Source organism: Cygnus olor, chromosome 3 (assembly GCF_009769625.2).
Source record: "Cygnus olor isolate bCygOlo1 chromosome 3, bCygOlo1.pri.v2, whole genome shotgun sequence".
Classification (NCBI taxonomy): domain Eukaryota; kingdom Metazoa; phylum Chordata; class Aves; order Anseriformes; family Anatidae; genus Cygnus; species Cygnus olor.
The window spans coordinates 103,081,855-103,105,332 of record NC_049171.1 but is presented as its reverse complement, the minus strand read 5'-3'; the positions used below and the strand labels follow the sequence as shown (position 1 = coordinate 103,105,332).

General features: G+C 42.9%; 1 protein-coding gene and 1 long non-coding RNA gene across 2 annotated transcripts; both read left to right on the top strand.

Annotated features, from left to right (window-relative positions):
- The first annotated feature begins 1,022 nt into the window (after positions 1-1,022).
- Positions 1,023-1,534, top strand: LOC121068043. Its single transcript, XR_005818574.1, has 2 exons — positions 1,023-1,144; positions 1,423-1,534. It is a non-coding gene; the product is annotated as an uncharacterized LOC121068043 (long non-coding RNA).
- Positions 1,535-7,302: 5,768 nt separating this feature from the next.
- ACBD3 (acyl-CoA binding domain containing 3) lies at positions 7,303-23,241 on the top strand. The gene is made up of 8 exons (XM_040551137.1): positions 7,303-7,623; positions 13,812-13,953; positions 14,996-15,136; positions 15,849-16,007; positions 17,129-17,303; positions 19,188-19,380; positions 20,104-20,388; positions 21,451-23,241. The coding sequence occupies exons 1-8, from the start codon at positions 7,359-7,361 to the stop codon at positions 21,660-21,662; spliced, it is 1,572 nt and encodes a 523-aa protein (XP_040407071.1). The 5' UTR covers positions 7,303-7,358; the 3' UTR covers positions 21,663-23,241.
- Positions 23,242-23,478: the final 237 nt, after the last annotated feature.

Sequence of the window (23,478 nt, the reverse complement as noted above, 5' to 3'; positions counted from 1 at the left end):
TCGATCTGCTCGAGGGCAGGAAGGCTCTGCAGGAGGATCTGGATAGGCTGGACCGATGGGCTGAGGCCAACCATATGAAGTTTGACAAGGCCAAGTGCCGGGTCCTGCACCTGGGGCGCAACAACCCCAAGCAGCGCTACAGGCTGGGGGAAGAGTGGTTGGAAAGCTGCCTGGCCGAGAAGGACCTGGGAGTACTGGTTGATAGTCAGCTGAATATGAGCCAGCAGTGTGCTCAGGTGGCCAAGAAGGCCAACAGCATCCTGGCCTGTATAAGAAGCAGTGTGGCCAGCAGGGCTAGGGAAGTGATTGTCCCCCTGTACTCGGCTCTGGTGAGGCCGCACCTCGAGTACCGTGTTCAGTTTTGGGCCCCTTGCTACAAGAAGGACATGGAGGTGCTCGAGAGAGTCCAGAGAAGGGCGATGAAGCTGGTGTGGGGTCTGGAGAACAAGTCTTACGAGGAGCGGCTGAGGGAGCTGGGGTTGTTCAGCCTGGAGAAGAGGAGGCTCAGGGGCGACCTTATCGCTCTCTACAGGTACCTTAAAGGAGGCTGTAGCGAGGTGGGGGTTGGTCTATTCTCCCACGTGCCTGGTGACAGGACGAGGGGGAATGGGCTAAAGTTGCGCCAGGGGAGGTTTAGGTTGGATATTAGGAAGAACTTCTTTACTGAAAGGGTTGTTAGGCATTGGAATGGGCTGCCCAGGGAAGTGGTTGAGTCACCATCCCTGGAGGTCTTTAAGAGACGTTTAGATGTTGAACTTAGTGATATGGTTTAGTGGAGGACTTGTTAGTGTTAGGTCAGAGGTTGGACTAGGTGATCTTGGAGGTCTCTTCCAACCTAGATGATTCTGTGATTCTGTGATTAAAAGGTAAGATCTTGCAGTGTGCCACTGGGGGGGGGGGAGGGGTTGGGGGAGAAAAGGCATTTTCTCTACAAGCAGACGTATTCCTTCTAATGTACTTTACAAATTTAGGAGAACAAGATATATATTTAAAAAAAAAAAGTATTTGGATACTTTTGCAATTGGTGTGTTGCTAAAGCTTATATCTTGTTTCTTTTACTTCTGGTTAGAGAAATTTTCTTCTCTAGGCCTTCAGGACCTATGTTTGGGATTGCTTCAGCCCAGATGCTAATAAAACACTTCAGGTACTTCTCTCCTGGGAATACGGTTCAGAAATCTGGCCACTGAGATATAATCACCTTGAATAAGCTTTTCATTTGTAAACTTGTTTAAGCTTTTCCTTTGTAAACTTCTTTTCTACTTCTTGCCATGTTTTCCCTCATAAAACTCCCTCATATGCCAGCCATCCCAGATCCTGTTACATGAGATACACGAAGTCTTCAGTCGATGACTCCATGACTACATTGAATTATTTGTTACTATGTCCTTCCCCTCCACATACAAAGATTCTATGATCTTGCAGAAAAGCATACAAAAGGAAGAGGATTCAACATATCTCTATATTTAAGAGGAAAAATGTATGACCTGTTCAGTAGTGATTCCTCTCAAGCATCAGCAAAATATGGACCAGAAGGTATGTAAATAAATATTTTAAGCCAAAAGTGCTGTTTCAGGTGACAGATGTACTTGATGTGCCAGTCTTGACTTTAGGCTTGATGAAGAATGAGGGTTCGGCAGTTTAAGGAATTCCTGCCTACCATTTAACTCATTCACACTCCTCTCTTTGCAGCCTTGACAATTGTATTGACTCAGTTTTTTATGGGACTGGGCTGTGAACCAGATCTTGGAATAAAGCTGTTTAAAACAAAAAAAAAACTGAAATGAAATGAAATGAAATGAAATAAAAATAAAATAAAATATTAAAAAAAAAACAGGAGGGGAAGGAGGGAAGAAAGAATGGAGGCTGTATTTCACTAAGATCCAGCACCGTCTTCTGCAGTGATGGGAAGGAGGAGCCACCATCTCTCACAGAGGGACTTCTGAAAGCCAAGAGAAGGCGCAGTTACTAGTGCAAACTTAGATTTGTGATACTGACATGTAAATAAGGATCCTACATTACTCTTGTAAGAGATTATGCTATCGTTTATCTCCTTTGAGGACATCCTACTCACACATAAAGAAAATGGGAAGCCCTGTCTCAGTAATTTGTCCAGTGCTGTCAGTTAAGAAACTGGAGTGAGGAGGTTTTAGCTCAAGTTTCCATCTTTGTTCAGTTGCTTTGCTCTCCGTAATCTACTCTGATTTTATTATCATGGGTGAGAAATAAATTAAAAAAAAAATAGGAGGAGAAAATGATGCCAAACACTCTCGCCAGTCTTACGGGATTTGGGTGATCCTCAGCAGTTCTGCTGTGCAGTATATTTCAATGTATGGTTGTTGCCGCTGTGAACAACTTCCCAGGTCCATAAAAGCCATAACGGGGTGGAAGTCGATAGATTTAGATGTGCGTCTCCACTGGCAGTGCACAAATCAGAAGAGGCTGAAATTGCCTGCTGTAGTGCAGCTCTACTAGCACAGAATAAAGGAGATAAAAATACACTTCCTGCACTGAAAATATGTTTGTTAGAGCAGAAGAGCACAGGTAGGAAAGCAAACTATCTAGTCTGACAGCAGGATAGCTGACTTGGTATAGCTACTTGTTAAGGTGCAGTCCAGTGTTACAGTTGAGCTAATCTATGAGCTATTTGCTGTCCATGTTTCCCATTTACATTACTTTCCTTACACTGCATCTAGTGGCTGTGTGGCCACAGGGCAATTCTGTTCATCTGACTGTTAACAGCAGAAAACTAACTGTGCCATAAAAATGAATAGTTTTTGTCTAGATCAGCCAGCTGCATCAACTCACACAGGAGTTGCTCCATTGCTAGATTCGGCACACGAAAGAGGGATGGAGGACGCAGGTAGGAGCAGTAGTGAAACCACCACTATTTAGCATTAGCTCGCAGCTCTAACTGCAAGCTGTCCATGAAAGGACAACCTGCTCTCGTCTTCCTTTCCCTGCTCCCAGTAGCTTGCTCCCGCCACCTCCAGTGCTTGTTTGAACCCTCAGCAAACTAGGCCTGCTCTCTAAGCCAGCAATAAACTAACCCAGCACCTAGAAAGCAAATAGTTTTCTGCCTGCTTAACTAGGTGAAGGAGAGAGGTGGAATGAGCATAAAAGCTGGTACAGGGATGCTGATGGGACTGTGTGGTGTGCTGTGTGGCTCCTTACGACAGCAGCCATTTCATGAGAACTCATTCTCAATTTAACCCAAACCAGGAAAAAAGAAAAAAGAAAAGAAAAGAGAGCCACAGCTGAGCAGATTCTTCATTGAAAAGTGTGCACCTGACCATTAGATGAAGAAGGACAGGTTTACAGGTTTAATGCGTTCTTTTGAAAGGTATGTTATCCTCCTGACTGCTGAATGGAAGAGAGTGGCATGAATAGCACTGCATGTTGCACACACAGCCCCGCTCTTCCCCAGACACAGGCAGGAGGGTCAGCAAACAGTTTTGCAACAAAGGCACTTTGCTGCCTATTATTTCCTGTGCTATTGGGTGGGTTGGAGGCCCAAAGGCAGATACAGTTCATTTAAAAATAAATCCAAAAGGAGGACACAGGAGAGAAGAAGCTGGTACAATAGCAAAGCGCAGAGGAGGATATACCCAGAACATCAGGAGAACTCAGGGCAGGGTTTTACTGGCTCTGCAGGGGTCTCCCACTGGGGACACGTGCTAGCTGGGTATAGACGCTGCCTCAGAGGTCAGTACCCTCCTGGAGGTGTTTTAAAAGAGCACCGAGAGAGGTGCCCTGAACTTATATGGGTGGAAATCATTGTTCCAGCTGTTGATTCACAGTTTTTTTCTGGGCAGGCAGCCAAAAATGCAATTGCTAATTGCACCAATTTCCATGTCCTCTCTACTGTAAAATGAGTTTATTAGAGGAGTTGGTTAAATTCAGGAAGTGCTCAAATTCCTGGCCATATCTCATTTAGTAAAGACTTCTTGATAACAGTGCTGTACTTCTCTCAGCAAGTGCCTGTAAAAGGCGTGATCGGTTACTCTACTCCTGCAGATAGAATTGTATCAGCATAAGATATATTAAACTGCTATAGTTTATTTTATCAGACTGAACGCCAGTATCTGTTATAACTGCATCCTCCTAAAGGATGTTTGCTTGCTGTCAAAATGGCAATATTACGCGAAGACGGACTTTAGCACGTGCATTTTTCCTCATGAGTCTCTCTAGCACTCTGTCAATAAACCTGTTTTCAGCAGTTTGCTGACACTGCTAAAAAGATATTGCCAGACCCTACATCTGATTAACTGTTATCCTGCAGCTCATGTAATAATTTAAAGAAGTCGGTGTGCATGTCACCATAAATTACTACATAAATGCAAGGCGGCAGCACAGTGAACTGTTACCTTCAAAGCAGAGACAGGTATTATCCACCCTGCTGTAAAGAGGTCCCAGAAGGGACCAGAACATGTTTTCAAGATTGCAACTGTACTGCAGACTTTCAGAGTTGTCTAACAGGATGTGAAACACACAGCACTGTTTGTTCTTGTGTGCAAGGCAAGATTAGACCGTGCTTTAGAGGAGACCTCTTAAAGGAAAAATAAAAGAGTATTGTGGTTATTTTCAGGCATCAACCCAAATTACATACGGGTTTCTACTCAAAAAATAACTTTTTTTTTTCCTCTGTTTCTCGAGATTTCATTATTTCTTAGTAAAACTGAAACTATTAGTTCTGGAGGTGACAATGGTGGAGGTCTTGCAGAAACAGATTCAAAGTGTTCTAGCGTAGTCCTGAAGCACAGGAGCTCTGGGCTGGTATGACAACAGTAGGGCTGGGAACGATGTTGATACCTGTTTTATTTAACGTAGCCATTCCTGCAAAGCTGATAACAATATTTTCATAGTGAATGATTTACATTTCTGAGCCTCTAATGCAGTGCCAGATCTAACTGCTCAGAGATGTTCATTTAAGATAACCAAATATTTAGCAGCTCTTGCTCTAGCAAACTACACATCAGGCAACATTTTACAAAGCAAGGCTCCTTCCCCAGCAAGAAGCCACTGTGCCAGTGGGACTCCTTTAAAGCACAGCCCCAGTGGCCAGGAACACACATATTTCACCCATGGGCACCTTGGGAAGAAGGACTGATGATGGTCTTGGTACTTGTGAGTACCAGGAAGAGTTAGTTTAAGTCAGACTTGTGCCCCATGAATATTTTAATGTTTTACTGTACAGTTGCAAATACTGCTATTTTTCACTGTTAAACATTTACCAGCTTCAATTAAATAATTAATTTATTATACAAAAAGTTTCTAGGACTACGTTTCCTAGCGGAGGCCACTGTTGCTGGACTAGACTACCCCTCTGGGACTTGAATTTCTTCTGTATTTCATTTGCCATGCATAACCAACTTTTACAAGAAATAAATTATTTACTGACCGAACATAGCATCTTCGTCTTAACCATGAATTAAGCTAATGGTTTTCTCGAAGATATAAATTATTGGTAACTCTGGGAAAATATTTCTTCATTTGTTATTACATTATTCCAGACAGGATTTCCTGATGGAAAATCTCAACCTGCATTTTTTTTCTAGTATTTTGTATTACAGCTTTTCCCCTTCCTATACCTGATCAGGCACTCAGCCTGTCTGCTAGTTGCACATCACAGCATTTATACTGACACTGCATATCTGTCTCTGTAAATAGGACTCGGAAACAGTGTGAAACAGAGGAGAGTGGATGTAGCAGGTCTACTCCATGCTCACTAGACAGCTGTGCTAGGGGTAGGGCAGGCAGGGAGCCACTGAGGGCAAACCTCTGCTGCTGGCAGGAGAAGAGAGGAATAGTCGCACGTTTGCTAAATGTACCAAACATTTGCTACAGGAGAGATCCTGTTAGGAGACAAATCAGTTTTCTGTGATTATTCTCCAAATCAGCTCGTCAAGCAAGATGCTTGTGGATTTAGCTTGGATGTAGCTTGGCCTCCAAACATGAAGGCAAACTAAGGGCTGTCCAGTTTCAAGCAGCTCCTACCATGAAGCAGTAACACCTCTGGTTTTGCTGGTATATAAAATGAAATAAATATTTCCTTCCATTTGGGTGAAACGTAGCAAACCCTGTGGGGATCATTAAGGATGTCTGTTTCTTTTACCTGAAGGATGCATTTAGGATAAAGAACTCAAAGCTTCTTAAAGCAGAAATTTTAAGATTAATCTCACTGTGGATTAAACTGTAAAATTAATGCAAAATAAAATATTTATGAAGTACAAACTCTGCAAACCAAGCAGGAAATGTGTCAGACCAAAACTTTGAAAATAGATATTTTAATACAAGTAATTTTATAGATGAACTAACAAATCTTAAAGTGAAGCTGATACTGAGATGCCAGATTTTGTAAAGCAGGGTGCAGGCATGAGGAGATAAAATTATCTGTGCTGCTGATAGCCTGGTACACAAGATAGCAGCAGAGTCAGTACAGGGAACTGCATGCCCTGGAAAGCAAAAATTGTCAGAGGAGGATGATACAACCTTGTTCTGTAGTTTTAGGATAAAGCAAACAGTACAGTGTTGTTTGTGATCCTTAACCAAAAGGAAAACAAAAGCTATTGAACACGCTACAAAGGATTTCTGATTGGTTGTAAAATATCTATTGAAGCTTAGATCAATCATCATCTGAGTTAAATTCTGCCTTTCTCTACACGTTTCTAATAAAGCGTCCTGTTTGGCATTCACTCTTTCAAGAAATACAAACTGGAAATTAAGTGAGTACAACTTTACATTTCTTCTTTCATCCAAGGGCTTCAGAACACTTTATAAGCATGACTTTATAAAATCTCTTCAGCAGCATTCCTGGGCAATCAGCAGGTGGATATAAAGCTGCCTCGAACGAAGATAAAACCCCGGGCAGCAGGAGCAGCTCCATTGCCACACAACCTAGGAAACTGGCGGCAGGCCAGCAAGGACCTGCGGACGGTGGGCTCCTCAATGTGCCCCTGAGGTTCAGGAGGAAGCGGAGTCGTTTGCTTTTCTCTCGTGTTTGGTTCTCCCTGCGGTGGTTTCATTAAACATCGGGCACGGATAGCGAGCGCATTCTGTGTTTCGGTGAGAAACGTGACCAAGGCTTCCGCGAAGCGCTGTGACGAGGGCCGCTCGCACTGGGGACAGAGGCGCACGGGGCTGTCCCCTGGCGCAGCACGGGGCTAGGTAGCAGGGTTACTGTGGGCAGCGCCCCACAGCCACGGGGGCAGGCGGCTGACGGCAGCCACGGCCGCCCGCCTCCCTCCTTCCCCTCAGGTGCCGCGGGGGGGCGGCCGCTGGCTTCGGGCGGGGCGGGCCCGGAAGATCCGGGTCGGAGGGGACGGGAAGTCGGGACGTGGCCGCCGCAGCGGAGCCGGAGGATGGCGGCGGCGCTGGGCTCGGACCGCCTGGAGGTGTCCGTGGACGGGCTGACGCTCAGCCCCAACGCCGAGGCGCCGCCGCCCTGCGAAGCGAGGCCGGGGCAGGGCGACCCGGCCGCGGCGAGGAGCCGAGCGGGGCCCGGCTGCCAGGGCCAGGCGGAGGCCGGCGGGGAGGCGGCGGCGGAGGAGACGGCGCTGAGCCCGGAGCGGCGCTGGGGCTTCGCGCTGGAGGAGCTGTACGGGCTGGCGCTGCGCTTCTTCAAGGGTAGGCGCCGGGAAGGGAGGCGGCGGCCGGCCCCGGGCCGCTCGGAGCCGGGCGGAGCCGCGAGCTCCCGGGGGGCGCGGGGCGGGCGGCGCCGGGCTGAGGTGTTGGGGGGGTTCGTGCCGCTCGGATTAGACACGGCGCAAAAAGCGAGCCCAGCGCTCAGGTTTGTCCGTGCAGGGAGCTGGAGGCACCTCGCCACGCGTAGTTTTGTCAGTAGGAAGGCAGTCGTGCGGTGGTTGAGGAAGAGAGGCGCTCGCTGTGCTGTTAGGTTGTGCGGCAGCCGTTGAGCCCCTCAGCTGGGTGTCACTGCTGGCTTTGGAGCTGCAGCCGCCTAACGAAGGGCAGAGGATAGCGGAGTGCCCGTGTTAAAGACGATTTTACTCTGTACTTGTAAAGGTTGGTCGGGTGGTGGTCTGGTGTGGGGTGACCCACAGCAGAGCTGCGAGTATATCAGAGGGCAAATATACCAGCAGGTGGAAAGCTGGGAGAAGGACAGTCATCTTTTTTCATCACTTTGGTTGACTTACACCCCGATAGCTGTTAGCATGTAAAGCTATAAGCAGCGTTCTGAGTCCTGGCCCTGTTCTTATTTACTTTCACAAAGCATTTAAATCCTAATATAGATTTTTTTTTTTTGTAAGAATCTCTGAATCCTAAAGGTCTCGGTTTTCTGTGTCAGAAGCTGCTGCCACCACATATCAGGCTGGGAGCACTGTAATTTCTGTCTCTTGCCACTCTGTACAACGAGCTGCTTGGGAGGGTTTTAGTTTCTTAATGAGTGTTTGTTCTTAAAACATGATGCAGAAAAATGGTTCTGCAGTAGCAAATTCCTCATCTCAGTCTAACTGTGATTTCATTTTGTCCTGCTGAAACCGGTATCGACAGTAGAAAAATCCCATGCTGTGCTTGGGCTTACCTAGTGTATGTCTATTACGTCTCATCTCTTAATACGCATCCTTTGCATTTAACTCCTTTTGAACGGTGAGAATTCTTGTTTCTAGGTTATAGGTCATTGTGGTGCATTTCATTTTGTCTCAGTTTCTTTGTTGCCTTCCTTTTGTTAAAAGCTCATCTGCAATTTATTGCTGCTCTTTAGCCCTCCACAATTCCTTGCAGGGCACAGTTTTGTTCATAAGAGAACTTTCCGCCTTGTATGAAGCTGTCAGACTTTCCAAATGAAGACCATGCTCCTCTGGCCTTATGGCTAGAATAAGTCATGCAAAGTCATTGCCTCTATCTTCATGTGTACTTTTTTTTGCTGAAACTGGTGTAACACGAGTGTTTTTATTTATAGATGTGATGATGAGCTACAGGAGCTTATAATACTCAGATTACTGATTCTGCTAGCTTGTTCTATATCTGTATGACTCTGAAAGTAATTGGCCTTGTTTCCGAATTATTTTGATTTATCCGCTGTCAAAACAGCGGTGGGAGTGGGCAGCCTTGTAGATGCTGAGGAACAAATACAGATTCCTCCTTTACTTCAGAAAGGAACACACTCGGGATCTGAAGGCTGCCGTGTGTCGACAGGGATGAATTCTGAATGCTTGTTTTCTGATCATTCTTCTACGCCGTGTTGATACGGAGGTGGTGGTGGGGAAATCTTTGAAAAACCTGATCCGTCTTAAAGCCATTTGGTACCAGTGCTTCAGCGTATGATACTAACTTACCATACAGCTACTGTGAGGCAAGCTAGTGACTAAAGGCAGCCCGTGGGGAGGTTGGTATCTGGGTTAACTGCGGCTGTTGGGGTGGGGGGAGCTTGAGCAGGGGGGATACCAAAGAAGTTGCTGGATGTCAAAGGTAAGTGGTGATCGCCAGTTCAGTAGCTTCTTTTCTGTTTCAGCGTATAGACTGAGTTCTCTGGTTGTAACTCGTAATGCACTCTCTTCTTAGAAAGTTGATTTTGATCAAAACACTTCAGAGTTAGGTATTACAATGACTGCTAATGCTTGTCTGTGGTGGCACATTGCAGAATTGCTCAGAGCCAAGACAGGGTGGGAGTGCGTGTAAACACAGTGAAAAACACAACTGAAAATAGGCTAGGATATTAAAGAGCCTCGAAAGCTACTTTAGTCTGTCTCTGATAAAAGAAAGACAGAGGCAGTTGACAGAGGAGTGTCTCTGACAGCTGCTTTTGCTTGTGGAACTGGGAACTGTCAGTGCAGGTGATCTGTTCAAGGTGTTAGCTGTCCCCTGCTGTAGGAGGGGGTAGCTTGCATAGCTCTGCCAGCAAATCTTTTCCAATATCAACTGGCTTTACAATTTTTCTTTATTATGTGATTGAAATGCCATTTTACTCAGCCTTTAATATATGACTGTCCCTGAAGTGTGCATGCATTGTCTGAAGTGACTTGCAGTGCTGCTTATCTGGGCAGACTGTACAAACCATGTCACTTTGCAATGTAAAAGCTGTCCTGGTGCTGTAAGTACTCCAACTTTGTTTAACTACTCCAAGTTATTTCCTCTTATCCTAACAGGAGTGCATCTTCAACTCAGCAATATAGCATTCAGAATGAATTTTGACCTCATTTTTGGTGTGCTGATTTGATGGCATGGTTGTAGTTCATTAGTTAAGTAGATTCTTGCCTAAAAAAAAGGAAAAACCCTATAATATATCTACATTTTTTTATAAAGTTAAGCTTCGGTCAGATTTAATAGGAAGGATTGATTGGTAACGCTCCTGTTGATGCAGAGCATCTTCAGGAAAAAAAAGAATTACAAGTGTAAGAGGTGGAATCACTGCCTGCAGACCAAAGTAAGCAGTTCTCATGTTTCTTGGTTTTAGTTTTGCTCATTATACACTGCAAATGAATAGCATTGACATATGTGATACTGGCTTTTAAAAGCTACAGGGTGACAAATGACACTTCAGACTGTTTCCTTGTTTGCCTGGGACTGAGTGCCGTTCTGTGGGAATTAAGCATTTAGGGTGAGTGCAGTAGATGAGCTGGAGTGGAAGTTGCAGCAGATTGTGCAGTGTTCCTTACAGGAAGGAAAAATCTGAAGTTAGAAAGTACACTGCATGATGCAGTGTTTTCTGAAGCATATTTGTTAAGCCCCCTGGAGCCTGAATTTGTGGTTTTATACCAGTTCAGTCCAGTAGCACAGTGCCATATAGCAACATAAATCTCCATTATGTGCTTTTCATTAGTAGTTATTGGGATGACTTCATCTTTTGGTGTATGCAAATACAAACGGTGGTGTTCAAGCCCCTGTCAACTACCTCTACTGTAAGGAATGTCCTTGGCTTCCCATGTACTGTTCTTCAGGAATATTCAGCCGAGTGTATCTGTGCCCTCCGGTCTCCCCACCTATTTCTGTGCACATCGTCTGGATTTCTTATTGTGTCCCTTAGAGCTGTTTGATATTCCCAAGTTTCCTGTCAGCTGTGTAAGATCCGTGGGTAGTACCTACTTGAATGATACAGTCATGGATACTTGAATGAATTTGGCACTTCTGCTTATCTGCACTCACTAAGACTCTTTTTTGGCACATTTAACTCTGCAGATGGGTTCAGGTCAACTTGCAGCACTTCTAAATCTTCAGGGTAATTGTACAGCATGGTTTCTGCCTAAGAATTCAACTGAAAAATGGCTAGCATATGGCTACTCTCTCTTGACTGGCTCCAAATACTTCGAGAGTTTGCTTCTGATCTGTATTATCTACAAGTTGCTGAATGCCTGCCTCTTCATTTTTTTAGTCTGTTTTCATCTCTTATTTAGCTTGTTCGTTCTTCTTCCCTGGGGTTCCTGTTCTTTGTAAATGCAGATTTTTGCCTTCCCTTGTTAGGCCTTCAGGTCTGACTTCTCAGTTCTGTGAAAATGCAGGTGTGCTGCACTCAGCTGCCCAAGGAAATCATCTCTTTTTCTGCTTTAACCCTGTTCAAAAGTGAATACAAATACTTGTGTCAGCTGGCTTAGGCATCAGCCCAGCAGAGTGAGCAGCAGTGTTTCTGGCAGACCCGTACAGGTACACAGGTTGTGCAAGGTAAGTGGTGCTGCAGCGACCCCTTGAGAGGCATGCCTCTCGCAGAAGCCTAGCAACAGCTTCACTTCGGTACCCTTTGTGAACTGACTTGGTTTTAAGCATGTAGCCCTGGGGTACTAAGTGTGATTTCCAAGTGTCTGCTGTTTATAAAGGTTAATGGAAGTGCAAAGTGCTTGGAACTGAGGAAAAGCCAACGGGCTCCTTGGGTGTCTGGGTGGTAAGACCTGAGACCAGGGAGAGAGCTTACCTCTGCTGGCTTCATTGCAAAAAGTGCTGTATCCTCAGGGGTGGAGTTGCAGGACGTGGTAGTTGGCATCTTTTAAGGATCACAGGCTTGCTGGGGTGGGAAGGGACCTCCAGGGCTTGGCAAGAGCAGCCTTCTCAGGACTGTGTCCATTTGGATTTTGAATATCTCCAAGAATGAAGGCTCCTCAGCCTCTACGGGCAACTTATGCCTGTGGTTGATCACTCGCCCAGCAAAGAGGGCGGAAAAAGGCCACCTCTTATACTTAAGTCGAATGTCCTGTATTTCAATTTGTTTGCTGTCTCTCGTCTTTTCACCGGATACCACTGGGTAGAGTCTGGGTCACTCTTTACCTGATGGGATTAGAGGGGGGGTGTATTTTCAGGAATAGGTACTTCTGTGCACAAAGCCTTCTGTTTTTTGAAGCTGGAATAGATATTTGCTGAAAGATTCTGTGGTGCCAGGAAAAAAGCGAATAATTTTAGATTCTGAAAGAGTGAAGTGAACCTCTAGGAATGGCTAAGAAGTGATTAAATGTCTACCTTCCTAATTTGATTCAGGCTTAAAAGCTAATGGTATGTGCACAGTTGTTCTGTGTGATGTTTTAGCTGAATAAGTCCAGTAACATACTAAACTTTGTCAAGAAAAAAAAATCTTGCTGTGATATGCAAACGCTTTTCCTCTGGGGTTGTCTCTGATTCTCAGTTTTCAGAAATACCAACTGATAGCAGTATTTTCAGCAAGCCCCAGGGGAGGGGTTTTCCCTGCCCTTCTGTTCTGAGATTTTTCTTTTCCTGTTAATGATTCTATTTACGATCATCAGCTGAGCAGTTTCTTAGTGTGTCAACTTGAATGTCTGAGAATGAATTGAACTGTTCAGTTCTGGGCTCTGGGCAACTTGATCCGAAGTGACCTTTATGGTAAAGGAGAGCTGGAAATTAGTGGCAGCCGTGCTGTGACTCCTGACTGAGCGCAGAGCAGTTACGTGTTTCACGTGACTGTACTACTGTTGTTTACCTCCGATAACAGCTTCCTCATTTCAGTCCTTCCCAAAAGAGGTGATGCTTATTCGTTTGGGTTTCCTGCTCAAGAAAAGGGTCTTTTTTTCACCAAGTAATTGCATATAGGGGTGTCTGTTTCTTGTTATGACAGTTTGTTAGATGGGCTGAGGCAAGTCCTAGTTGACTAATTCAACTATCATTTTAAATCAATGCAACTTTTTCCCACCAGTAAATGGCTTGATGGGATCTAACCAGCTTTGCTTTAGAAGGTGTTGGTGTGGAGCCCCTGGAATTGTGATACTGTTTTGGTTTATGCTGCCTGTATCTTATGGCCAGAGCTCTCTATACGCACTGATGCTGGTTAAGTCACCTCTAAAATTTCTCACTGTGAGGAATTATTCCAGCTGCCTGGGCAAAGTGCAGCAATCAAATTGCCTCAAGGAAAACTTTCCCATAGTTATAATTTTTCTCTCTACAGTCTTTCTTGCCTTTAACCGTGCTTGTTCTGCATTCACCAATGTGAAGAGTATGGAAGAAGAGCTATTTATAAAGTTAACCTCACATCTTTCTGTAGAAAATCCCTCCTATCCACATTACAATACACTTGGCAGACATGTTTGAAATCAAGTTAAGCTTTTAAGAGTTTTGGCAATATAGGTCCATATGGTATGATGGTCATTAATTAACATAAATATTTGTGATAACTTACTAGCTAAGATTCACTCTAGATAGCATGATAAAAACACTTCAGAGTTAAGTTTCAGCACCTGAAGTTAGATGTGTTTCTTCTGGACAAATTGCTTTACTTGAATCGACTTCAGTTGTCTAACCTTTAATGACTTGTCTTCGTTTCCTTTTCTTAGAGAAGAGGTTGTGATTGTTTATACAAAATACTCTGCTGTCTTGTGCTTAACGAATTAATCACAACAGTGAAACTTTCTCTTACTCTACAGAAAAAGATGGCAAAGCCTTTCATCCAACATATGAAGAAAAACTCAAACTTGTGGCGCTGCACAAGCAGGTTCTGCTGGGACCTTACAACCCTGACACTTGCCCTGAAGTTGGATTCTTTGATGTGCTGGGAAACGATAGAAGGTAAAAGGCCTGTTGCCTTCCTTGATCATAACTCTGCTTTTCCTGTCTGAAGTAAATGCCTCCTAATTTCGACAATAAGAAAAGTATGTGGGTTGCCTCAATATGGGTGGATGGTAGTGGAATGTGAGAGCAGCCTTTTCAAATACATCTTAGAAATATGAGTCACTGTTTAGTAAAGGAGTTATCAGGCAGTTACTGATTTTTTTTAAACCACACTGGGAGAAGCTCTTGTGCTGAGGTCTGGTTTCTCATAGCAGTTTAAAGACTGTCAGCTCTGCATGAATGTGCAGGCCCAAGTTTCCTCCTCCTAATATCACATCAGGGCTGCAACAGGACAAGTCTTTTGCCAGTGGTAACAGCATTTGCTATAACTTTCCTGTTAACACTAAGGATAATTTCTGAAATTAGATACATGTTGCATTCAGTCTAGTAAATTTAGGTGAGGTCAGGGCAGTCTCCGCCTACAGTTTTCTTGTTGTTTGATGCTATTTCTGGTGGAGAAGGGCAGTCCTGTGTTGTATTTTGCCTCTCAGAGCTGGACCCAGTGCACTGTTTTTGCTCAAAGAGATGTAGCCATTCTTTAGAAAGAAGCAAGCTGTTGCATTCAATTAGTTTGAGAACTTTAATCAATAGTTGTTACTGTGTTTGCTCATCTGGGAAAGCGTACACATTTTTTGCACAAGCTAGAGTGGAAGAAGGGTGAAAATAAGATTCATCTTCCAGTTTACTTGTGCCTTGGAAGTTTTTGGACACTATTTAGAATTCTAAGTAGGGTTGGCTGATGGTATGTATTAGATTTCATATAAGCACTCGGATATGTCTGTTTGAAATGGTTGTTCAGGTAGAAGAGAGCACTGAAATCTGCAGGTTTAAGATCTGTTTCGAGGGAAAAGTTGTTGATTCTCTGAAATGCCACATACTAAACTTTGGTCCTTGGTCTCCCAACTGTTCCTCCTTTTCTGTGTTTTCTGAGTTCACTGCTGACTTGCAAAGAGTTGAGCCACCTGTTCATCTTTTCTCTCCCCTTCTCTTACCCCCCCAGGAAGGAATGGGCTGCCCTTGGAAACATGTCAAAACAAGATGCTATGACAGAATTTGTTAAGCTCCTAAATAGGTGCTGCCACTTGTTCTCAACGTATGTTACTTCACACAAGATAGAAAAAGAAGAACAAGAAAAGAAAAGGTAATGTTTTTCACTTCTGCATCTAGCTTAGGTTGATGAAATCACTTCAGGAAGAGAAATGCTTGAAGTTCGGGTGGCTGTTGGTAACCAGTTGCTCTCGAAGTCTTTGTACGTTGCCAGCAATTAATGATTTTTTTCTCAGGTGAATATAACTAGAACATAAGATTTTTTAAAAATGTGGTGATACTGTGATCTTTTTAAGAAATATGCACTTCACAAAATATCTGCTCTGGTACGTCAGTATATTAAACGTATAGAAAATGAAATTTTCAGATACTTGAAACTCTTATCAAGTTGCTAACCCATACTGAAAGAAAGGATGTCCTGTACTATTCTTTATAAATCATGTGATTATTAAATAGTAGTATCTCTGTGATTATTGAACATATATTACAACTTGGAAGCCTTGAAGACTTCTTCCAGAAGCTTTTTCTACATTTTTTTGCTACAGGTCGTATAGTAATAGGTTAGAGTGGATATCAAATTAAAACACACAATTCACGTTTGTCATACTGCGTAGTGCAGTAAGACCAAACAGTAAGGTTTTATTTTGGTATGCAATAAGACACTTCTCCAGTCAAGTTGAAGTGGGAGATGATGCCAAATGAAAAGCTTTTTTGGGGGTAGGCAAAAGGCAGGTTACAGCATGCTGAAAATAGCTCATCCTAGGGTTGTAGAAATATTTCAATATCTTACTGAGTGGATGTTGCAGAAGAGAAGAAGAAGAACGAAGGCGCCGTGAAGAAGAGGAGCGTGAGCGTTTACAAAAAGAAGAAGAAAAACGTAGGCGAGAGGAAGAAGAGAGACTGAGAAGAGAAGAAGAAGAGAGGAGGAGAATAGAGGAGGAACGGCTTCGGATGGAACAACAAAAGTGAGTAGCTGAAATAAACGACACTTGAAAGAAAGTAACTGTCTTGCACTTGAGACAATTCTATCTAACTATTTAAATAGTTATGGTAGCATTGAATACCTGAAGTTCCAGAGCACTGTAGTCTAGCAGTGACACTTGCAGTTCTTAGTTAAGAGGGATACAGTCTGCAGAGAATAACTATCCCAACATGTTATTGTATACAGTCTTCTCAGCTAAAATTGCCAGAGAGATCTTGTTTGAAGAGAATCTCTGGAGATTTGTGTGTTCAAGGACTGCATGCACCTCAATAAATGTGTTAGAGGAGGGCAAGAAAGAAGGATAGGAAGGAAAGAACTATTAAGTTTGCATGATACTTTTATCTTCCTCTGAAGTATCAATAGCTGGTCATTGATGAATGTAACACATGAGGGAAAAAATGAACCCTGGGTCTAGGTGGTAGTTCTTACTATACAATTTCTGTTCCTCTTTTGGAGAGGGGAGGAAAACTGAGCCTGTGCTTGATGAACCCATGTGTTTCTCCTGAAGTTTCAGCAGTTCAGTTTGTTGGAAATGCAGATGTCCTATTTGGCAGCTTTTTTCTGTTTGTGAATTAGGCCACGGTCAGTCATGCTCTTCATATGGTTGCACAGTGTCTTGGGAAATTAAGGTGGTAATATGAAGTGTTTTTAGATTTAACAAAAAATATTGACATGCAGCACCACAGTGGGCCTCTTCTTACTACTGTTTGTAGAAGGGCTGCTAGGATGGTTTCTGCATGTTTTCTGGAGGAAAAAGATGTGGGATTTTTTTCCCCTTGGTTGTTTGAGAAATTTAGTAATATGTTTTTCTAGCACTACCTCTTTATTGGACTATAGATAGAGAATTCTCTAAGAGCTCTTGATTTTTTTTAACACTTGATGTTGTCAAAGTATTAGGTAAAAACTGTTGCTCAGTCTTATTCTCAGCATATTTTTAGACAAAACTCACGTTTGCATATACCTCTGGGCTCTGCTGTGTTATGTAGATTTGTTTCATTTTTTTTGCAGAAATTGAATTGGATGTCACTTAAATAACCTAAGTACAGGAATTTCCCAATGACCTCAGCTGTTTGTAATCGTCATACTCTCTTCCCACTAATGTAGGCAACAGATCATGGCAGCACTGAACTCCCAGACTGCCATGCAGTTCCAGCAGTACGCAGCCCAGCAGTATCCGGGCAACTATGAGCAGCAGCAGATCCTAATTCGACAGCTTCAAGAACAGCATTATCAACAATACATGCAGCAGTTGTATCAAGTCCAGCTTGCACAGCAACAGGTATGACAGACCAGCTGAGAAACTTGGATTTTGTGTTATAGTCTCTTTGGGAGATGTTAACTTGCCTACTTTTATCTCCTTGAAAAGCTAATTGCTAGAAGGAGGAGAGTGTTCTAGTGACTAATGCTTCAGTTCCAGACTCCAAAGCCTCTTTGTCTTTTCAAGTAGTTTTCTGAAGCAGCCATTAGTTAAGAAAATTCTAAGCAGCATCTATTAACCACTTTGATACAATTCCTGGAAACAAAATGTTAAGTGCTTTGCTGCAGCATCTATTTTATGCCCAATTATATGGGGGTATGCACCAGTGCAGTGAGTATGAACAACCCTGTTCAAGTGCTTCTCGAAATATGTATCACATCTGAGGATCTGCAGAGCAGCAGGCTTTGGTTGGCAATGTTTCTAGTCGAACATGCATGTAGCACAGTCACACCACTACTGGGTTTGAGATTGTTCCTTTTTGTCAACTTATAGCAGTATCAGCTTACAGCAGTACTGACTTCTCTCCCCTCTTTTATCTTGTCTGACATAAGTGTCTAATAAGTTGTTTGGTTGCCTGCAATAGCCTGCTTATGGTCTGGGTGGAAGGAGACCATGTTTCTGGTAGCAGTGGGTGGGAGTAGGACCTTGCTTCTGCACAAAGACTTTGTGCGTGGGCTTCAAAGGCTACTCTTCTGTTTGGAGGAATGTTGCATCTCTGGAAAACGTGTTGTGTTCTCTGAAGCTTATTTTGAAAGTTCAGGGTAAGTGTCTTAAACAGATGTAAAACAGGCTTCAGACTCCAGCACGTCTGACCTCGATGGCCAGGATCTGAATCTTAAATAACCTGTATCTGCCAGCTTGAGGTCTGTTATCCTTGAGCTGAAGGTAAAATCCAGTGGCTAATTTCCTGTGAAGACATTTGTATTTTGAAGAGTCCAATGCTCTCAGCTAAGAGCTGTTCACGGAAGGAGCAGAACTGAAGTGGTACAGGAAAGTCAGAGGCTTTCTGCCCTTTTATAGTTGCTCTTCAGGCTTAATGCCACCTTGACACCAAAGCATTGGTACCATAGTGGTAAGTGAAAGCTACAGTCTCATCAGTCTTGTCCTCGATGCCTTCTGTAATTGATACTGCTCCCTTGAGACTGAGGTGTCTGAAGAGATGCTGCCAATTTTCCTTGAAGAAAACTTTCCTTGCCAGCACTCTTCCTTGCAATTATGGCTGGCTGTTTTCTACACAGAGAAGACTAATGCCCACTGAGATCCAGGGCAAAACAGTCTTTCCTTTGTAGTGGCTTACAAAATAATGTATCTGCCAGGCAATGAAGTTCATCTTTCATATCAATACTTGGACATCACTGCTTGCTGGAGGAAAAAATGAAAACGAAGCAATAACGGAGCTAAGATTATCTAATCCTGCTTAAATGTTCCTGAAGACTCAGGTAGCCTACGTAACGCTTTTGACGAGTACTTTCCTTTTGGATGCCTGTTACCTCAGTCACCTTGGAACTTAACGCAGTTTAAAAGTACTGTTGTGTCACGATTGCTTCTGGTTGATCTTCTGATATGATTAATTTCACAAAGGCTATATACAGTACCTTATAAAAAGTTCCTCACCACTTTCCGTTGAAATGGAGCTTTGGTAGTGAACCTGGACAGAATCTGTATGATTGCTAAAATCTGGAAATCTAACTAATATTTGACTATCACTAAGTGACATGGACTTCCCCTGATAGTAAGTACATGTAATTCTCACTGGTTAATGTGTGCTGCTTCTGGTGTTTCATGTCAAGCTTTCTATTGGGGAGGAAAGGAAATTTGGTGACTCCATTTATAACTTCTACAGCAAAAGGGAGACTTGTTGTTGTTGTTGTTTGTTTGTTCTTCACTTAATTTCTTTCATTTTAGGCAGCCTTACAAAAACAGCAGGAGGCAGTCGTGGCAGCAGCAGGGACACCTCTGACTACTGCATCAAAGGTGAATACACCTGCCCAAGGGGATATCCCATCTATTAATGGGCAAGCCAGTACACATGCAGACAGCCCTGAAAAAGAGCTGGATCCAGAGGCTTTGGAAGAAGCACTGGAGAATGGACCAAAAGGTAGGACTAGCTACATCACTTAATAAAAGATAAATCACAAAAGCCTTCATTAGGATTTAGATGTCTTAGGTATGATTACTGTGGCTCTTTGCTTGGCTTCATTGAGCTATGCAAGAGCTAGGTTTGATTTCTGGGTCTAGTTGTTCTCAAGGGAGAACACTGCACAGGCAGAGGATGTTTTGGGGAGGAAGCAGCAAAAGCATTTCCAGCAAAGTGGATGGGATACAGAATCTTCTTTCACTCTTGACTTAGTCTGTTTTATTGCATGAGTTCTAGCAGAAAGCTGTTTTGTGCAAAAGTGTATTCAAATGTCAAAACTGAGCATTTATTTAGTCTTGGGGATTCAAATAAAGTTGTCTTATTCTCTGTTACTACTGCCCTTCCTGTGGTTTAGCCTTGTTGTGTGTGCAGTTCAGGCTGCCGTCCCCTTGCATCTCCCACCTTCCTCCAGCTGCTTCTAGGAAGCTGCGGAAGTAGAGCAGGAATAGTAACCTCCCAGCAGATCTTCCATCACTGGTATTTCTGGGTGTTGTCCTCTTTACATTCATCCACAATCAGTAGTCTTCAAGATCTGCTTGGATCTCAGTAAGAAACCTGTACTAGTGCAGTCCCTGTCTGAATAGAAGCAACTCTGATGGTCCTCAAGTGCACCTAAAGCAGACTTCAGCATGCTTCATATGTTACTGAAACAAAGCTTAACTGGGATATCTTTCCCCTGTCTAGATTCTGTTCCAGTGATAGCTGCTCCATCAATGTGGACACGACCCCAGATAAGAGACTTCAAAGAAAAAATCCGTCAGGATGCAGACTCTGTGATCACAGTGGGCCGAGGAGAAGTGGTTACAGTTAGAGTACCAACTCACGAAGAGGGGTCTTACCTCTTTTGGGAGTTTGCTACAGACAATTATGATATTGGTTTTGGGGTGTATTTTGAATGGACAGACTCCCCTAATACTGCAGTCAGTGTGCATGTCAGTGAATCCAGTGATGATGAGGATGAAGAGGAAGGTAAGCACGCTTATTTATACGAAATTCCAGTCTTGCAGAACTTGTGATGCCGGAAAACCCCACTGACTGTCTTATGCCATTTCCTAGATCCCCAGCCTCTACAGTGCGTGGCTTCCATCTAGCTGGCATCTTGTCTGCAATTTTAAGTAGAAAGTAAAATTCTGACAGTAACATTAGATGCTGCATTTGATCGCTGATAGGTTAAAATAGTTGAGGGTGAGGAAATACTTCTCTTATGTATTACTTGTAACTTAGTGTGCCCTCTTGTCTAATTCGGCTATCGAGTAGGCTAGATTGAAACCCATGCTATAGTACAGCATAGCAGATCTGCACATTGAAACCTGAAGAAAAGTCCTGCCCCTCTGTTCATGAACTCTTTCTAAGGAGGAAACTTCCTTGAGGCTTCAGAATAGCTTAGAAGAGCAGTTCCTTATATTGTCCAAGACCCAGGTCTTAGCCTTTACCTACAGGGGAGCCCGGCATACCATCAGAAAAAAAGACAGTGTTTTGAAACCATCATGCAAAAAACATCGTGCAACTTGCTTAGAAGGAACTGCTCTGACATAGGAAGCAGAAACTTTTTGGACATTACTGCTAAATAATCAGTAGCAAGTATGTCAGAAGGTCAGTAGCAGTCAGTCAACGTGGGGGTAATATCTTAAAACTAGAGCTTGACATCCTTACAAGCTGACACAGCTGTGTTGGAGACACATGTAGAAGGTTTTTATATCAAAGTGTAAGTCTTGTGATTAAAGCAAGCAATGTCTATATTGAACCAGAGTCAAACTTGCCTTTCATCCAGTGCAGTATTGCAATGGTAAACTGATGATTGTTTTCTTAAAGAGGTAGTAATTGATGCTTTTTCAATGAAGGAGCACAACACAAAACCTATGCATACTGTTCCTCTTCCCTTTGAATGCTTTAGTCACAGCCTTGGTATGAACTTCAGCCCATCAGATTTCTAAACTAACAAAGTAGTCTTGTCTGCTGCAAAACAAGATCTGACTCCTGTTTCTAAAGTAGTCATCCTTGTTAACCGTTGCTTTTTTTTTCTTCTTACAGAAAATACTAGCAGTGAAGAAAAAGCCAAAAAGAATGCCAACAAGCCTCAGCTAGATGAAATAGTGCCTGTGTACAGACGAGACTGTCATGAAGAAGTGTATGCTGGCAGCCACCAGTACCCAGGGAGAGGAGTTTATCTCCTTAAATTTGACAACTCCTACTCTCTATGGCGGTCAAAAACAGTTTACTACAGAGTTTATTATACTAGATAAAGGTGTGGCTGTATTTGAGGCTGGGCTGTGCAGAAGATGTCATTTTATTTGGAATTTTCTTCAAGCATAATGGATCCTTTTGAGTCTGTGTTTTACCCTGTCTGTATCTGTATGGTTTGTGTGAACTTGCCCAAGCAGACACTGGGATCTTCCTGCTCCATGACACTAATGCATATTGCATTGGGCTTAACACAGGATCTCCCCAGCCATTTTGGGTATTGAAGTTAAGCAATGGAAATCATTGGATCCAGTGCTTAAGGTCACATCAGCTGCATTTGTTCAAGCCTCATGTAAAAAGGGGGAAGGAAGTTGCTGGTTCACTGGCTGAGTGATCTGATGTTTCCAGGTCTGTATGCTTTGAATACCTTGTTAACAGTTAATTTAAAGGTCCCATCAATAGCTGGTAGATTTGGATGCAGTTTGCTGTGTAGCAAGTTTCTCTTAACTGTAATCGAATGTCAGATTTTTACACCATTAAAACTTGAAAATTTAAGTTGATGCAGTTTAGAAACAAGTTGTCTCAATTCTGTCCTCATCAAAGAAGAAACGTTCAGTTCCTTAAACTAGTGTAGTAGTTTAGGCAAGGATGAACAGCATCATGGAAGTACAGCAAGTAACCTCTTCTGAAGACGTAAACTGAAACACAATTGAGAACATAGGTGACAAGTAGAACCTTAATCTCTGCCCTGCTGCTAATCCTAGAACAAAAGTCATTTCTGGAGGCAATTGACCTTGATCCAGGGCACAAACAATTTCTAAGTTTGGGTTTTTAACGGGGTAGGTTTAAAAAAAAAAATCTGCACAACTTCCTGGTTTGTCTGTTTTTTTCTAAAGCCAGAAAGAAGCATGTCGTGCATCTGAAGAACAGTAATGTTGCTTTACTGAAGTGTAGGAATTAACGTGCACTAATTATGGAAATCACTGCCAGTCCCTTTTAATCTGAACTGGTGGTACCTGTGTGCAAACTTTCTGCTTTAATCTGTAACTGCAGAAAGCCAGAATAGAATGCACATAAATATTTAATAGTGTATCTTTTAATCTCAAGTTCATATGGCTTGTATGGTTCGGTTGGGGCATTTCAGATTTTGTGTAGCTGAACAATGCAGGTGGCTACTTGACTTGAGGATGCAGTAAACATTCACTCTCCTTGGAGCCTTGCACCCAGGGGGTCGTGCATTACAATGATGCCTTGTGGAAGTGCTCTCTGCGTGGGTAATGCACTTTGTTACTGAAAGGAATTGGGTACTTTGGGTCTGTCAGATCAGTTTTTGCAGTAAGATTTCCATTGATTAGCTGTAGCATGTATAATTCCACAGCAAATGATGTTGAGTTTGGGGGATTTGTCTGAATGATCAGTTTGTACATACATGATACTTTACTTTACTCACACCAACCATGGAGATACTTCTCCTAGAGTGCTTAATTTGTCATCTTGCATTTGGTTCTGCAACACCATACCAGCTTTTAGCTAGTTAGTGCTGCTTTATCCAAAAACACTGTACAATGTTCTGCTCTTGTGTACATACAGTATATAAACCATGAATTTAGTACCTTGCTTTTAAAGAAAAACTGTATTTAATGTAAAAAAAAAAAAAAAACTTTTAAAAAGGCAGGCACTAATATATTTCTTCTAGTCTTCAATTTAGATTTTTGTCCATACAAAACTGTTATGACATTTTCCTCTAAGAATATCTGTTCTTGGAAGTGGTGTTTGTTGCTTTAAATGGCAGCACTTACTGTCATGTCTTGATGTTAAACTTTTACGTTTTTTCAGACTTTTTTATTGCCTCTGGCTGTTGATTAGTGCAGTACAAGT